The 17,966-nt window shown below is 45.5% G+C and overlaps 1 protein-coding gene across 4 annotated transcripts in view; it reads left to right on the top strand.

Annotated features, from left to right (window-relative positions):
• Positions 1-4,686, top strand: part of UBE2E2 (ubiquitin conjugating enzyme E2 E2) — a 349,817-nt gene extending 345,131 nt beyond the window's left edge. For 2 of the 4 annotated variants that reach the window (XR_016393147.1, XM_089911205.1), the window contains one exon: positions 7-502. Coding sequence is in view for 2 of the 4 variants with exons in the window: in XM_089911205.1 (XP_089767331.1) it covers positions 7-38 (32 nt within the window). In the remaining 2 variants the exon portion in view is untranslated. Of the gene's footprint in view, positions 1-6; positions 503-4,302 lie in introns of those variants that run through there. The other 2 variants (XR_016393146.1, XM_089911204.1) reach the window with 1 other exon arrangement.
• Positions 4,687-17,966: the final 13,280 nt, after the last annotated feature.

Raw genomic sequence — 17,966 nt, forward strand, 5'->3', positions numbered from 1 at the left:
TTACAGCAACAACTATAGCAGCTTCATTTTGCAGTTGAGAAAACCGAGGCACGGAGAAGTTAAGTCCTTTGCCTGACATGACACAGTTATCGGTGGAACCGAGGTACAAAGGCAGGCAGTCTGGACCCAGAGCGCACCCCCTTTTCCATCATACTGGACTGGTTTTGTTTGTGTTTCTTTGAGAATATATGTGTTGTCTTAAGAAAAGGGAGTCAGCATTTCTTTGCCATGTGATTTCTCCCATACCACCTACCAAACCAAGAGAGAATGTTCTTTGGCCTTGCAAATGGAATCACTGGGCAGCTCGGCCATCTGCCCCTCGTTCTCCGCTCCCTCTAACCACTTAGCTGCTTCTTACCCCCTTTAGTCTTCTTTTTTCTTTTTTAACATCTTTATTGGGGTATAATTGCTTTACAATGGTGTGTTAGTTTCTGCTTTATAACAAAGTGAATCAGTTATATATATACATATGTTCCCATATCTCTTCCCTCTTGCGTCTCCCTCCCTCCCACCCTCCCTATCCCACCCCTCCAGGCGGTCACAAAGCACCGAGCTGATCTCCCTGTGCTATGCGGCTGCTTCCCACTAGCTAACTACCTTACGTTTGGTAGTGTATATATGTCCATGCCTCTCTCTCGCTTTGTCACAGCTCACCCTTCCCCCTCCCCATATCCTCAAGTCCGTTCTCCCTGTCTCCCTCCTTTCCTGGACGGGCTGTGAACCCTTCTGGTTTCCAGTGTTTCCAGTATAGCCCCCGTCACGGAGAGGTGAGCCTTCAGATGGGGTTGCAGGAGTCGCCTGAGCCTTTCTCTTCTGGAATCAAAGGTGCACGTAACACGAATCTCCAAAAAAGGGGAGGGGGCAGAGCACTGAGATCGCCTTTCACTCACTTGCAAATAACCGTGCTTGCTGTTCAGGCGCCTGGCGCTGTGTAGGGAAGCAGAGGTCAGACAGGAAAGTAGAGGAGAAGGAGGAAGAAGATGTGTCACCCGTCATCGTTATTTCATCCCTGGCGTATCTGTATCCAGGAAATGTGAAACCCAATAACAAGATTCAATCTTACTTCAAGTCATAATTATAAATATACTACAAAAGGAGTATCTCATTCCACTAAACTCACTGCAATGATCATTGGATATACATTTATTGCATAGTTTCTATTCAGTTACTGGTAGTCTTAACTTTTTTCTGTTCAACAAAACATTTTAGCATTTAAGAACTATTTGATTGATAACACATGACTTTTAAATTCCTTCATTTTATACCTTTATTCCTTCGTTAACACTTTAAATTTAAGATTTGCATAAATTTACAAAGATGCTCACACAATAATGTTCTTCACAGCATTGTTTATAAAGCAGAAAAAAAAAAAAAGGAAAGAACCCAAATGTCTCTAAACAGAAGACTGGTTATTAATTCAGGTTAATATTTTAAATGATGCGCAGGAAATATAGTCAGTGTTTTATAAGAACTTTGTATGGAGTATAATCTATAAAATTGTCAAATTACTGTGTTGTACACCTGAAACTAATATAGTAATATAAGTCAGTTATACTTCAATTAAAAAATTAAATCAAATAAAAATGATCAAGTAGGATATAATTATTGATATAAAAAGTTATTCACCATACAGTGAGTTTTTTAAAAGGTTCCAAAAGCAGACTATGATCTTTTTTTTTAATTGTATGTTTAGAAAAGAAGTCTGGGAAGATGTAAGTCAAAATGTTAACAGTACTTCTCTCAGTGAATTTGCAAACGGTTTTCACTTACAACTTTCTGTCCTGTGTACTGTGTGAGGTGATTTTTTGAAATTGTTAATTATTATTTTTATATTTAGCATGTATAATTTTGCAGATGGAAAAATATTTCTCTTTTCAAAATCGAACTTGAAAAGGTATTATAAAAGGAACTCAAAGGAATTTACTGCTAATTATTTAAGCGTACCAAAAAATGTCTGCACAACGCATGTGAGTTTTATCAATAACACTCTACCGTGTTTTTGAGGTTTTCCCCTCTGCCCCTGTTGAAATAGTATAGATGCTTTTCCCACCCCACTGTCTCCTTCTCCCTCTCCCTCCTTTGAGCTGAAACAGCAGACTCTTGTTCCCAGTATGCCCACTCTCAGTGAGGGTAGATTTGCACTAGAACATTAATGTCACTGGTCATTCTTCTGACATTAAACCTGTCCTTTACCTCGACCAGTTAAGTCAGGAAGTACAGATGGCTCTTTAGCGCACATCACTAATGTAGAGTGTGTTTAACCAAACAGCTGTCTTGAGGGATGTAGATGTAAGCTCTGTTGAAGGTGCCCAAGTTCCGCCCTAAGGCTTTGCATTCCAGAAATTGAAACAAGATGATTTGTTTCAAAGGTAGAGAAATGTGACTCAGACCTGTCTTTGGCCCTTTTTAGACTCTATAGTCTGAACTGAAAGACAACATTTTTTTTTAAATATCTTGCCAATCCCAGGTGTTTAGTGTCTACATGTGGTACTGCTGATTTCAATCATCTTGAACCCTGGCTCGGTTAGTTGAAGTGATAGAGTTTCACCATTTGGCAAGTGAAGGACAAGAATCACAGAGTAGGCAGAGAGGCAGACATTCCGAACACACCCATTGACTATCATTGTTTGTGATGTAAGTGAATATAAGAAACTGGCCTCTCCCTAGAATAATTGTAACAAACTTAGCACAAGTCCAAGAAAACTTTAGTGAGGTTTGTTAAAACTTAAGCAAGTCTTGGGGACTCCCCTGGCGGTCCAGTGGTTAGGATTTGGCGCTTCCCCTGCAGGGGGCCCAGGTTGGATCCCTGGACAGGGAACTAAGTTCCAACAAGCCTCTTAGCACAGCCAGAAAACAAAAAAGAAAAAACAAACAAACAAAAAAACATGGTGTGGGCTTCCCTGGTGGCGCAGTGGTTGAGAGTCCGCCTGCCGATGCAGGGGACACGGGTTCGTGCCCTGGTCCGGGAAGATCCCACGTGCCGCGGAGCGGCTGGGCCCGTGAGCCATGGCCGCTGAGCCTGCGCGTCCAGAGCCTGTGCTCCGCAATGGGAGAGGCCACAACAGTGAGAGGCCCACGTACCGCAAAAAAAAAAAAAAAAAAAAGTGGTGTAATATAATGTTAGAACTGTAACAAAATTAAAAAAATAAAAGCAAAGTCTTGTCGGGAGGACTTTCACAAGCTTTGTTATCCTCAGCATCAGCAGATCACTAAAAGGTGGTCTTCCTGTTATACCTTGGTTATTGCGAAGGTGTGACCTTGAATGTCTTACTGGGTCTTAGCAGACTCTCAGGATCTTCCCGAGTTACGAGGTGATAGTAGACCACAAACCCACTTCCATATTCTTTACCTATTTTCTTTTTTTCATATTTAACGTTAGCTTTTGCTAATATTTTTCCTTTTCCCTTTTGGTTCTTTCTTATCCACGTGCTCTAATACACTCAAATTCTCGACACCAAAAATACAGGAAATAAAACTCAGGGAAGAAGTGAGATTAGAGAATGGAGGGAGACGGGTGGATTCTGGGATCTCCAGAAACCTAAATTACATTTTTTTTGTAGTTGCTTTGAATTGTTTTCATTAACCGTTGATCCCGTCTGGGTGGAGCAGTGTCCCGGGAGACCTGCAGTCAGGGCCCAGCTCCAGCCCTGACGACCCCCATCCTTAGGCTGCAGCTTCATCCCGTGCCAGCCCTCCCGTGTTAAAGTTTTAGGACGTGGTAGGTCAGTGAGGGTTAGCTGTGACTAACATCGATCGCTGTTTATGTAGTAGAGAGCTCTGTGGCTTTGATATTCCCAAATATAGAGGCAGAAGCAGCCTGTCGCCCTGTGTCACTAACCTGCTGCTGGACCCCTGCCTGGGCAATAACCCAGGTCAGGGAGTTGGCCAGGCTTCCCCCGCCCCCTTCCCCCAGGGGATCGTATCCAGGACCCTGCAGGCCCCGCCCACAGCGCACCTGCATCTTCTCTGTGAAATAAACATCTACCTGAAAACCAGGGGAGGAAGAGGGGGAGAAGCATATGTATGGTGGGGACAGAGAGAGTCACGCTCGTCCGGAGACGTGACAAGAGGCAGCAGTCAGAGCACAGGTAGGTGCTCCTCGGGCGGCGGGGGTGAGATGCGGTCTCCGGGGCAGGTCACTTGCAGGTCATGGCGAAGGTGACCTTGTTCCAGGGTGCAGCATCTCGCCTCCCTGCCCACGCCTTGAGCCAGGGCCAGCTTTCCAGACACTCCTCTCTTCCCCGGCTTTGAAGAGGCCAAGCTGCTTGCGTTGACTGACTTCTGACTCTGCTTCCTTTCCAGCTGACCCGCTGGTGGGTAGCATCGCCACACAGTACATGACCAACAGGGCGGAGCACGACCGGATGGCCAGGCAGTGGACCAAGCGGTACGCCACATAGGGCCCTGGCCCGCGGCACACTCACCAAGTGCATCGGGGCCCCGCACCTCGGCTCTGCTTGTCTTATTTTTATCACCTTTTGAACCGTTTTGTGATGGAATGTCATCCATCCCGCACCCTCCCTTTCCTTTGCCCCCCACCCCTTCCCGTTTTATTCCCTGTTTAATTTCTATTAACTTGAAAGATCTGGGTTTGTTTTTTTTTTAATCCCACCTCCACGTGGATGGGAACTTTTGTTTTCAGTGCAAACAATGTCAGATCTGTAATAATATGAGCTTTCTTTCAAAGCTTCGTATTCCTGTGTGGTTCTGTTATTTTGTTGTTCGTTTTCTTTGGATCCTTTTTCCCTTCCTGTGATCTTCGGGAAAACATGAATTCAGAATTCTATCTCGTTTCTACTTCAATGTAATGCTTAGGGTTAAGTTTTTTTGTACTGAAGTCTTTATCGGTGGGTGCATGCTACTAGGAACCAGATTTTTGTACAAAAGCTTCAATCAGAATCACTGTGCATTACTGAGACTCTGTTTATCACTAGCCTTCTGTCCCCACACAGAAGACTGCTGGATTGAACAAAATAATAATGTATTTTGATTTACTTAAAGTGCTTGTAAATTTCTTAGGGACCTGCCACTTTTGACTGTGGATCAGTTGATGTACACTTGTATTATTAGAGCACTCAATAAATCACTGTGGCTGATAAATGCGCGTCTGGTAACCCAGCGTTTGCTTCGCATCCTGGTGACCAGCAGAGTTCTCCATGCAGCGAGGCTTGTGTAATTCAATTACGGATTCGGGTGTATTTTTCTTCATCTCAAGCCTCTAATATTTCCTTGCAGTTGATTTGCTTGGCGTGTGGAAGTTCCCCAGCTGCCAGTAGCCTGATGATTTTATGGTCGTTTCCAGTCATTCTCGTTTTTGCCTATTGGCTTCACATTACTTTCTCATGGACATCTTTTCTGTTACAGCCTTCTTGATGCAATAATTCAAATATGTGGCGCCAAGAGTAGGGTCCTAGTGAAAGCGAGGTCTGAGCCGATCGTTGCGTTAGACCACTTCTGGACTTATTCCTCTCTTCTTTTTCCTCTTCCGATGGTTATAGTGATTGCCCTTGAGTTTGGAGTCTGTTTTTCCACCATAATTTTAGTGGAGGAAGTAAACTCAACTCATATCAGTCATGGTCAGCATATTCAGTGACGAGAGTATGTCTGTGTGGCTTTGACCTTCAGGCTATTTTAGGTTTGCAGCTACAGGAGGCTGAGGAAACTTGTGTGTGGTGCAGCTTGAAAACCACACCGACATGCTCTTTAATATTCCGGGTTCTTTGTGTTACAAGGCCCGTTGGAAACTCCTGCTTCTACTAATTATAGTTACAAGCCCACCATACAGCCTGGTCTCATTGAAGGAACTATCTTTCCTGCGAAATAGGATTGACAAATGTCAGTCATTTACCTCTAAATAGCTCTGACTTCAATTTTAATATCCTTATCAGAAACGTTTTAAATATCTGATTCAGAAGATGCCGTTTTTATTGGGTTTTAGTGGTTCAAAAGAAATCCTACAGAAAATACATTTAAATGTTGAAAGTGGGACTTTTAAACCACAGTGCCTAAGGATATTTTTAATAACGATTTTACCATTCATTTTATTTGAAAACAGGTTCCAGCTTACAGAACACCATACGGCCTCGGTTACAGCTACTCCAATCTGTAGTTGTAACTAGAGTAACCACAGACAATATGTATGAATGGGCACAGCTGTGTTCCAATAAAACTTTATTTACCAAAGCAGTCAGTAGCCAGGTTTGGCCCGTGAGTTGTAGTCTGCCACTGCCCGTTACAGACCACCATAGACTGAGGGGAAAGAGTCAGATAACTATGTGTTTAACATTTCTTCCCTTAAAATGTTATAAATTTAATTAATATAATACAAGACTGATTTTTAGAACATTACCCAGACTATTTTACCGCCTACAGACTTTCTCACCACCAAGGTTTATATGTTTAGTTTAATACTTTAGATTAAAATATTCAACCCTGAAAGCATTGAATCGTTTTAATATGAAATTTTATTAAACTGATTTTTTTTTTTTTTACTTTTGACTGATTAAAGCAGACTCATGATATTAATGCTGACTTTTATAGAGAGTATTTAAATTCCGTTTGCCTTTCTTCTTTTAAAATGTCAGCACCACTGGACACACATTTTAAATGATGTTTCTAATATATTACATCTACATCCCCAACCTGGTTGTACTTTGGATCATCTTAAAACATGTGTTATTTAGGAGACAGAGATTATAACACCTCTAGTAGGAAATCCTATCAGAAATCCATGTTTGCTATTCCGTGATCAGGTTTTCTATCAATTTGATATGAAGAGTCTATACAACTTCTTTCCCCATGTTATGAACTCCAAGGACGTAATGACAAACAAATGTACCTTCCCTTCAAACCGTGAAAGCTGGAAAAACTCCAGAGAGACCAGGAAACTCTTAGTTGAGCCTGTTAAGTCTAGATTCCAGATTAACATGGTAATTTTACTTGACATCAGAGCAGGCAATACAATTCTAATAAGTTTTCGATAACACTTGTGAAATAAGATTTGACAGTAGCTTAGCTCTCAGAAAGCTGAATGGTTTTGCTAATAATTATGGGGATAGCATTGACTTTGTACCCTATTATTATTTAACTTTCCAAACATGCTATTGCTAGTTGTATTTTGTAGCTTTGTTAAATAAAAAGTTGGCAGATCCTTGACTGAGGCAGGACCACTGGTAATTGAGAAAGTAGTTTAAAATGGTATTTATTGATCTTAAACAGTTCAGAATGTTGTGGCCTTAATTTGTCGTAAAACTGCAAATAAATAGAACAGTCCTCATGTGTTCTTCTGCAGGAATCCATTGAAGATAGCAAATGCAGGAGTAGTCGATCTTTCCTTCTTATTCCAAGATTAGAGAGTAAATCTAAAAGTTTATCCTGAAATACTAGTTTGGGAATTAGGGAGAAAGGAAATATTTATTCAGAAGGTACTATACACCAGGCCGTATGCGTTACCTAATAAAAACCTTCGCCCAGCCCTGTAGGGTGTAGGTGGGTGTCACGGTCCGAACGTTTGTATCCCGCAAAATTCATGAGTTGAAATCCTAATCCCCAAGGTGATGGTATGAGGAGGTGGGGCCTTTGGGAGGGGATCAGGTCATGAAGGTGGAGCCCTCGTGATTGGGATTAGTGCTCCTAGGAAAGAGACCCCAGAGAGCTCCCGAACCCCCTTCCATCATGTGAGGACACAGTGAGAAGCTGCGGTCTGCAGCCGGGAAGAGGGCCTTCACCAAAACCCAACCGTGTCGGCACCTGGCCTTGGACTTCAGCCTCCAGAACTGTGAGCAATGTATTTCTGTAGCTTATAAGCCTCCTAGTCCGTGGCTTATATAGCAGCCTGAAGAGACAGAGACAGTGGCCCTGGGTCCTGCACAGCTAACAAAGTACTGAAGTGAGAGTTCCACCCAGGCATGTGACAGCGGAGCCCTTGTTGTCAACTACAAAACCACACACACCTTTCTCCTAATGACGAGATCATACTATCAAGATAAACTGGCCTAATTCAGTCTTAGAGTCCAGGGGCTGTACAGTTTTAGGTGCTGGGGGTCTTGCCATCTTCAATAAATGGGAAATAAGGTTGTAGGAAGTGTGGCCCTGGTGTTAGATGGGAAACCAGGCAGTACTTCCAATCTTAGAGCTGCTGCCTTACAAACTGCCCAGCCCTGGGGAGACATCACTTGGAAGAGTCCTGAACTTCTCTGCATCTCAGTGCTGTGATGAAAGTGCTGTTAACTATTACCAGGCACGGCAATTTTTTGAATGTCTCCATAATAATTTGTGCTTTAGAAAGAGATACATTTGTAGAGAACAGACTGGTGGTTGTCAAGGGGGAGGGGGTGGGGGAAGGATGGAGTGGGAGTTTGGGATTAGCAGGTGCAAACTATTATATATAGAATGGATAAACAACAAGGTCCTACTGTACAGCACAGGGAACTATATTCAATATCCTGTGATAAAACATAATGGAAAAGAATATTTTAAAAAGAATGTATGTATATATATATATATATATATATATGTATGTATGTATAACTGAACCACTTTGCTGTATAGCAGAAATTAACACAACATTGTAAATCAACTATACTGCAATTTAAAAAATTGATTTAAAAAATGAATGAACCAACAGCCATAGTCCATACTTTATGCAGATTGAAAAAAAAGAAAAACAAGATATGTTTGTAATTACTATGGAAAACAGTTGAAATTGTACAAAATAGCCCTACCAGAGGATCCTGACTTACCCATGTATTTTATTTCAAGGTGGCTTTATAACCTATTAACATGTCCCCTCTGTACAGGGCTCTTAGGTCTGTGGCATGGGCCTCAAGCCACACAGGCACGTCCCATACCCTAAACTGGTCCTGTAATTGTCCACAGAGGAAAACTGGAGCACTCCGAGTTGTCTGCTGAGCATGGCATTTCCAGCTACATCAGATCTGGGAGCTCTTGGAGTTGAGGCTGGCCTCTGAGGACCTCCCATGATAGCCATGCATCTCCCACATCCAGGCTTCCCCTGGGAAGCTGGCTGGTCCCTTGGGCCTGGAACACTAGGCCCCTTTCACACTCGAATTCCACCAGGATCACTGGTGATGTGCATTAGGGTAACCCGCTTACCCCAGTTTGGCTGGGACTTTCCCTCTTTTAAAACAGAAAGTCCCATGTCTCAGGAACGCCCTCAGCCTGGGACCTCCCAGGACTGTTGGTTACTGGAGCTTTCATGCCAGGACTGAATTTCAGCCTAAGGTCTCATGCATTACACAGGGCTGGTTGCGCTCACAGAAATGCCTTATTTGAGAAAGTATTTTACTCAATGGACAGAGATCCTGCTAGAAAAGATGTGCCCTCCACAGCTTGAGGAATTCCTGTATATTCCACCCTCTCTGGCTTTCACACCCAGCCACGTGCACTCATTCCCTCTGCTTCTGGAGGCAAATGAGTGAGTGAAACCAACTGCAGCCTTTCTTTGTATCTTCAAACATGACTTCAGGTATGTACGCCTTTCTATGAGGAGTCTTACTACCAGTGAGTGGTCTGAAGCATAATCTGCCTTTGTCGAGGATGTTTTTAAGGGAAATTCCTGAATTTTAAAAATCTCTCATGTATGGGACCCACACAGGAAGGAGGAGGAGATAATGGGATCACCTGTCTTTTTTTCTTTTTTTTCGTGAGTGGATTTTTTCGAAATTTTCACTGGAGTATAGTTGATTTACCATGTTGTGTTAGTTTCAGGTGTACAAGCAAAGTGAATCAGTTATACATATATACACACATCCACTCTTTTTTAGATTCTTTTCCCATATAGGGCATGACAGGGTATGGAGTAGAGTTCCCTGTGCGACACAGTATGTCCTTATTAGTTATCTGTTTTATATATAGTAGTGTGTATGTGTCAACCCCATTCTCCCAATCTATCCCTCCCTGCCTTTCCCTCCCCCGGTAACCATAAATTTGTTTTCTACGGCTGTGACTCTCTTTCTGTTTTGTAGATAAGTTCATTTGTATCATTTTTTTAGATCCCACATATAAGTGATACCATGTGATGTTTGTCTTTCTCTGTCTGCACCTGTCTGTCTTGTTACCTGCTTATAGGTCCGCATACTCCAAGTGGGGGTAACCCCAGCTGCCCCAGAATTCCCAGTGTCAGGGTTTTCAGTTTGAAGAAAAACCTTACCCAATAACCTTGGTATCTTTTGGGGCTGATGTGACCCCTGATCCCTGCTCTGTCATGCCCTCCTCCCACTCACCCCTCTTAATTAGATGGGAGGTCAGAGTTCAGGATGACAGTCACATCCTGGTTGGTAGGAAATTTTAGGAACTTTCTGAGAACTTCTATCAAGCTATCCAACAGAAAAGTAACAGGTGCTTTACAGCTGGTGCTCCTGGACACATTGAGAAACCAGGCGAGATTCTCCTGCTTAATCTATAGCTCAAGGACAGCACAGAGGGCCAGAGGGGCCACACTCGCCCGCTCCAGCCTGCCTCTGCTGAGGTTGCCTGGAAGCAAGATGATCACATTCTTCGGGGCCTGTTCAGCCTCCAGCTTGGAACTACTGGCAAACGTGTAAATGAAGATGCCCCGCCATGAACTTTGACGGTGCCAGCCTGCATCCTGTAGACGGACAGCTGACTCTATGTTCCTCAGCCAACAGCGCCCGAGTACTAGGATTTAAAAATCAAAGCAGGAGTCACGTCCCCAAGATGGTGACATAGGTCGTTCCTGGCTTCCCTCCGCCTCACGAGAACATCTCACAACTCTTCAAGAGCAAGACAGCGCTGAGAGAATCCCAGAACATGGGGTGAGGCTGAAGCACTCCTGCAGCTCAGAGACCAAGAAGGTAAGAGAAGTGGCCACGTGCTGCCCGCATGCCCCTCCTAGACCAGCACAGCTCCACGAGGAGGGGTCACCCCCGAGCCTGGGTTCCTCAAGTGGGAAGAGAGAGCCCGGGATGGACAAACAGCCTCCGCAGCATGGTGGGTCCTTTAGTGGGGTCCCTACTCTGCTCTCGGCCCACAGGGACTACAGGGGGATCTGGGGGCTCAACCACGAGGAATCTGGCTGTGATGCGGATGGGGGAGGGGCTTGCAAGAACCAGCTCCCGGATCTGGGGGACCGAGTTCCTACCTGCAGGGCCCAAGCCCTCATCCCAGGCGGCGGCTTTGCTCACCGCAGAACCAGGTCAGGGATGCGCTCTGACCGCGGAAGTCGGCAGGGTGCAGATCTGCCTGGTTCGGATCCTCTTTGCCCACGCCCAGGCAAGGGGCTGAGTTCCAGCCCCACCAGAGGCCGTGGACAGTGCCTCCCAGCCCCGTCTGACCCGAAGGGCTGGTGGCAACCCCTGGAAGCTGTGCGGCCCAGTGGTGCTCAGGCCAAGAGGCAGGCGGGCAGAACGGAGCTCCCCCAGGGCAAAGCCAGCACCGGGCCTGCTACACTCAGGCAGGGGAATCCATTCATAGTCAAGGCGGAGGGCAACTCCTGGCCCCTCCTCCCTAGAAAGCCTGTTGTGGAAATGGACAAGCAGCTTGGGGAGGCCCCGCCCCCTCCTGCTCAGGCAAAGGAGCTGAGACATAGCCACACCCACTGTGGAAAGTGTCTTCCGGCCCCATCTAACCAGTAGGGCCCACAAAAACCCTTGGAACCCCTGAGGCCCAGTGGCGCTCAAGCCGAGAGAAGGGCAGACAGAGCCAATGGTTTGCAGAGCAAAGCCAGTGGACCTGTTCAGCCAGGGGACTTGGGGCGGGGGCGGCTGGAGTGAAGACACCAAAGAGCTTTATCAGTTTTAGAGCTGCGGCTCTCACGGCACCCAGGCAGAGAATCTAATGTGCAGCCCTGTGTATCGCTGAATACAGCCTTCAGCCTGTCCGACCAGGGCGCCTAACCAGGGCACGTGGAAAGATGCAGAGCCCATTCACCCGCCCCGTGTAGACGGGCCCTTACACAGAGAGCACAGCCCGTGGCTTCCCCCGTCTGCAGAGCAAAATCAGTGGCCTCACCTGACCAGGGGATTCAGTGCACACTTAGGCCTGATTCAGGCCGCCAAACAACCAGCTGTGCTGGCCCTGGCCTGCTGCCCTTTCAGTGCAGGGAGGCTAATTCGTTGCCCTGTCTACTATTTGTTGGGGTTTTTTTTTGGAATATAGTTGATTCACAATGTTGTGTTAGTTTCAGGTGTACAGCAAAGTGAATCCGTTATACATACACATATATCTACCTTTTTCAGATTCTTTTCCCATATAGGTTGTTACACAATATTGAGTAGAGCTCCCTGTGCTATACAGTAGGTCCTATTAGTTATTTTTTATATAGTAGTGTGTATATATCAATCCCAATCTCCCAGTTTATCCCTCCCTGCCCCTCCCCCCTACAAAGAGATGTAGGTTTGTTTTCTACATCTGTGAGACTATTTCTGTTTTGTAAATAAGTTCATTTGTACCATTTTTTTAGATTCCACATATAAGCGATATTATATGGTATCTGTCTGACTTCACTTAGTATGACAATCTCTAGGTCCAACTGCATTGCTGCAAATGGCACTATGTCATCCCTTGTTATGGCTACTACTGAATATAGAGTCAGTCCTGAGCATCTAGTGAGCCTGACCAGAGAATTCAGACAACTGCGGAGCCCACGCTGCAGCCTCGCTTGCTGAAGGTGAGGGTTCTCAAGCGTATAGTAGCATTTCTTATCTGTAGACTTTTCTAAATCTTGGTCTTCTGACTGGAGGTGAAATTCTTTTAGAAGTACTAGTGTGAAAGGCTTGAGATTCTAGAAAGCTGTGAAAATCGTGTGCCTTTGGGCAACAAAAGTAGATTTCTGTAGCAGAACATTTAGGGCTTCTGTTTCTCCTTCATCAGCTCATTTTAATTTTGTGTTTGATGAATAAAAAGAGTGATCGATGGGTACAAGGTTCTGTATCATCATCATCATCGTTGTCATTGTCATCACCACAATGACGACCCCTCCTTCAGCACAGGGCATGGAACACACTGTGTAAATACATGTATGTGTACGTATAATCTCATTTTACCCTTGCTATTATCCCCCGAGACGTATATTATCCTCACCATGCAGATGTGGAAACTGACCGGGATTTTAATAGATCCAAACTCCCAGACTTCCCTGGTGGCGCGGTGCTTAAGAATCCTCCTGTCCATGCAGGGGACACAGGTTCGAGCCCTGGTCCAGAAAGATCCCACATGCCGCGGAGCAACTAAGCCCGTGCGCCACAACTACTGAGCCTGCGCTCTAGAGCCCGCGAGACACAACTACAGAGCCCGCGTGCCACAACTACTAAAGCCCACGTGCCTAGAGCCCGTGCTCCGCAACAAGAGAAGCCACCGCAGTGAGAAGCCCACGCACGGCAACGAAGAGTAGCCCCCCGGTCACCGCAACTAGAGATAGCCCGCATGCAGCAACGAAGACCCAGTGCAGCCAAAAATTAATTGATTAATTAAATTTTTAAAAAATTGATCCAAACTCCTGTAATTACTAAGTGGCAGAGCTGGGTCTCAAACCCACATCTGTGTGTCTGTGAAAACCAGGCGCAGAAGCAGCACCTCCCAGCCTGAGGAAACGTGATACGCATCGTTGTGGATTTACCAGTTAGAGAAGGAAGAAATTATTGGGTTTATACAACCAGAATCCTTGAACCTTGTGTTCAGTGGACCTCAGGTAAAGCAAAATATTGTATGTAGCTCCACCGGGCCTGAAAGCCCCTCAAAAGGAAAACAAGGAGAACAAAGCAGGAGGAAGTGAGAGGAATCCTCACAGTCAGTCTGGAGAGCACAGAACCAGCCACTCAGCCAGCCAGCCAGCCAGCCACAGAACCAACCAGCTTCCCAGCCAGCCACAGAACCAGCCACCGAACCAGCCACCCAGCCACAGAACCAGCCAGCCACACAACCAGCCACTAAGCCAGCCACCAAGCCAGCCAGCCACAGAACCAGCCACCCAGCCACAGAACTTGCCACCCACTCAGCCACACAACCAGCTCCACAGCCCTTCTTTTCTTCCTTCTGGCAACAGGTTTCTGCTTTTTTCTTTCTTTCTTTGTTGTTTTTTTTTTTTCAATCCGCATGGGAAGATTTCTAGTCATTTTGTAGCTGAATTCAATAGAAAAATAATGTTTATTCACTTCACAGCCAATTTGGCCAGAATACATCTCTATTCCATGAAATAACGCATTCATACGTTTACCATTCAGAATTGCAGACACATTCCTTGTGTCCAGTGGTGTGTCAGGCTGGATGAAATTAAATATTACTTTCCTTTTTCTTTGCTGTGGATTCACTCGAGTTGCCCTCCTTAGGTGGCACTGGTGCTCTTGGGAGAAATGCCAGCCTTCAGAGTAAAGACCTGGCCAACCCAACCTCATAAAGCTGCAGTAGACCCAAACCAAGATGGGGGGGGTGCGGGAACAGTAGGTGGACCCCTCTCACACGCGTGCGCGCACACACACAATCTGGCTTCCTTTCTGCCACCTTCCTGAATCCGCTCACTCAAACCCGCTCACTAATCATCAAAGCCAACAGCATCCCCTAGCAACCCATCTTCAGGCCTCCAGAGCCTTCCATGCTCTAACCCTCCTTCCAGAGCTTCCCTTCCCCCTCAGCTCAGGTTTGATCCCCACCCCAAAGGCAGCCTTTCACCCTCGGAATGTCTCCGAGCCCCAGTTTTCTCGCCTTCTGTCTCATGTGACAATCTCATCTCGTCTGCTTTCTGGTGACCTCGACGTCACTCACCTGGCATCTCTCACAAACATCAGCTCTCAATTTCCAGCTTCCCTCAGAAAATGGTTACCTGGATATCCCACAGCACAGCAAACTGTATTTTTTTAGGTTGAACTCATGCACTCAGTATGCCTGTGTTGCATCCGTAAACCATGTCCAGCTGCAGGAGAACTAGAGATAAAAGACAAAGTGCATCCTGCCGGGAACCAAATCGGCCTGACACCATGTACGTTTGTCCTAAAGGGAAACAGTCGCGTGACTGCCCTGCCGCGTTCCGCTCCAGAAGGAAGCACAGGCAGAGAGCATGGGCTTGGAACCAGGTGAGCTGGGACCTGGGCAGGTCACGTAGCCTCCCTCCCCACGTGTGCCTGTCTACGTGCTGGAAAGAAAAACACCCGCCTTGTTCCTCTCCTGTGTTCTTAACCCAGAAATAGGAAAGGGTTAAAATTGAATTAAAAGAGGAAGAGAAGGGGCTTCCCTGGTGGCGCAGTGGTTGGGGGCCCGCCTGCTGATGCAGGGGACACGGGTTCGTGCCCCGGTCCAGGAAGATCCCACATGCCACGGAGCGGCTGGGCCCGTGAGCCGTGGCCGCTGAGCCTGCGCGTCCGGAGCCTGTGCTCCGCAACGGGAGAGGCCACAACAGTGAGAGGCCCGCGTACCGCTAAAAAAAAAAAAAAAAAAAAAAAAAAAAAAAAAAAGGAGGAAGAGAAAAGTACACCTGAAACGAACACAACATTGTAAATCAACTATACTCCAATTTTAAAAAATCGTTTTTGATGTAAAAAATTAAAGAAGAAGAGAAAAGAAAATGAGTTAGAGGGCACGGTAGAAACACTGGATCAGTGGAGATTCAGGGGTTTTTCCCAAAGTTATTAATCCTGGTGAAATTTATTTCAGATATTTCACAGGTGCTTCTGTTAAGCAACCACCCCGCCTTCCTGTCTCTAGCAGGACACACGAGAAACTGTAACAGCAGCTTTCCAGGGAGGGGATCCGGGTATTATAAGTTAGAACTGGTAAGAAAACGTCTTACCATCCACCTGTAGCCCTGTGTGAATTTTAACCATATGCAATTACTGTATTTTCAAAAAATAAAAGCTACCAACCAAACAACACAAAATTCTCTCCAGCGAACAGTTGCAGGGGGGCGGGGGGCGGGGGGAGTTAGGCTAACCATCTTCACCCAAAGTACACATTGTCTTTGGATAAATAAACCCAAATGAGCTCATAAAGATGCATGGAAACACCTGGTACAACCTTATCACCCACAAGACGGAGCCAAGATGCCGTGCAAACCTCATTTTTTGGTTGTTAATTTTTATTTAATATTGGAGTATAGTTGATTTACCCTGTTGTGTTAGTTTCAGGTGGTTTGGGGTTTTTTGTTTGTTTGAGGTTTTTTTTTTTTTTTTGCAAGCCTCATTTCTGACCGACTGTGGGATGCCAAGAAGTGGGCGCTGGCTCGGGCCCTGGAAGCTCCAGGCCACCGAGGGGTTAACTGAAGTCAGGTGACAGGATCAGGTTCCAGCCTTGGCCCTGGCACTGACTGGCCTTCACCTCTGTGGCTCTTCACCTCTGGGACCACAGGAGCCCAGGAGAGCCTCTGGAGGATGACAGGACTGGCTGCAGGTGAAATCCGGGAACAGTGTGCATGGTGACAACATCAAATGGATAGAGGGCTGGCATGATGGTCCTTAGAATGCTCAGGGAAGCAGAGGAACGTAATACTTGTTCATCAGTGACTGAGAGCTTTGCGGGCTTTAGTCTATCCAGTGTTCACAAACCTTTATGAGCTGAGGGCTGTTTTCGCCCCTGGTTTATAGGTGAGAAAAATGAGGCTCAAAAGGGTTCATTAACTTGCCCATCATCCTACAGCTGGGAGTTGTGGAACTGGAATTCAAACCCAGGCCTTCCAACCCCAAAGCCTATAAAGTTTATTCAAAGATATATTTAATAACAATTTAATGTCAAGTACCCTTGAATTCTTTTTTTTTTCATTTACAGTATTTCAAACTTTTTAAACCTACCATAAAAATGCACAGATCGTGGACGCTGATTTTGATGAATTTTGACAATTGCATCCATCTGTGTAAGCACCACCCAAAACAAGATGTAAAACATTTCCTTGATCCCAGAACATTCCTTTAAGCCTTTTTCCTGTCAGCTCCTCTCCCGACCCCCAGGGAACACATTCTGATTTCTATCTCTGCGGTTTGCCTGCTGTCAATTCCCTACGATTGGAGTGTGTCATCTGCTGTGTCTGGCTTCTCTCACTCAGCATGTTTTGCGAAATTCGTCCACGTTATTCAGAGTATTGATAATTCAAAGCACTTTTTAACTCTGATCCCCTGAGGGGCAGGTGAGTACTGTGTCGGTAAGACTTTTTTAGAGTATCAGTGGGCTGTCCCTCTTGGCTTTCTGAGAAGCTAACCTTCACCCTAGTCCAGGTGCCTGGGAGGAAATTAGCATCGGCTGCAGAAGGAAATCCAGGAGAAAGCCCCAGGTAACCACCGCCTTTTCTCGATCATGATGGTTGAATTAACTTTGCAACATAGTGGCTCTCAAACCACATTTTGGACGATAGCTTGTTGTCGTTGTTTTTTCCAGTGCAATAACTTTTATCCAACAGCACACTAAATATGTTGAAATCGGTGATATTTTGACCTCCAGGCAGGCAAAAACACATCAGCTGTTTAACCAACATGACAGCGTCTCGTCAAAGAAGATCGTATGGCACAGATTTGAATTGTTCACCACGTTTGCATGAACCCCGTGTACCGGGCGAGTAAACCCGGCCAGGAAGATGCAGAGCAACATGTCGTATGACTCTCAGCTCTCGTTACCACTGCGCGATTCCCACATCTCCAAGAACCCGTGTGCTCAGCCTTTATTTCTCCCTAGTGATGTTTATCTTTATATTCCTTGAAGTGCACCTTGAGAGCAAAGTAATTGTGAGCCCAAAGGTTGAAAACTTAGTGAAGAAAACATGAAGCAAGGATGAACTTATAAGGCATGATTCCCTCCCAGCCTCCTTCCCTCGACCCCTTTTGGTCCTTTGGTGAGTTCAGAAAAGACCTTTGTTACCTTACATTCTATGTCCAAACTAGATTTATATACCTTCATGCGTTGTTTATTACTTGTACGTACTTATTTTCATTGTACAATTGACAGAGTTTTCTACCTGTGAAAACGGTTGAAGTATCTCAGATTAGGAGAAAATACATCATGATTTTCTTTTT

This window comes from Delphinapterus leucas, chromosome 4, assembly GCF_059928025.1.
Source record: "Delphinapterus leucas isolate spDelLeu-1000000601 "Yukka" chromosome 4, BTC_Dleu_Yukka2, whole genome shotgun sequence".
NCBI lineage: Eukaryota > Metazoa > Chordata > Mammalia > Artiodactyla > Monodontidae > Delphinapterus > Delphinapterus leucas.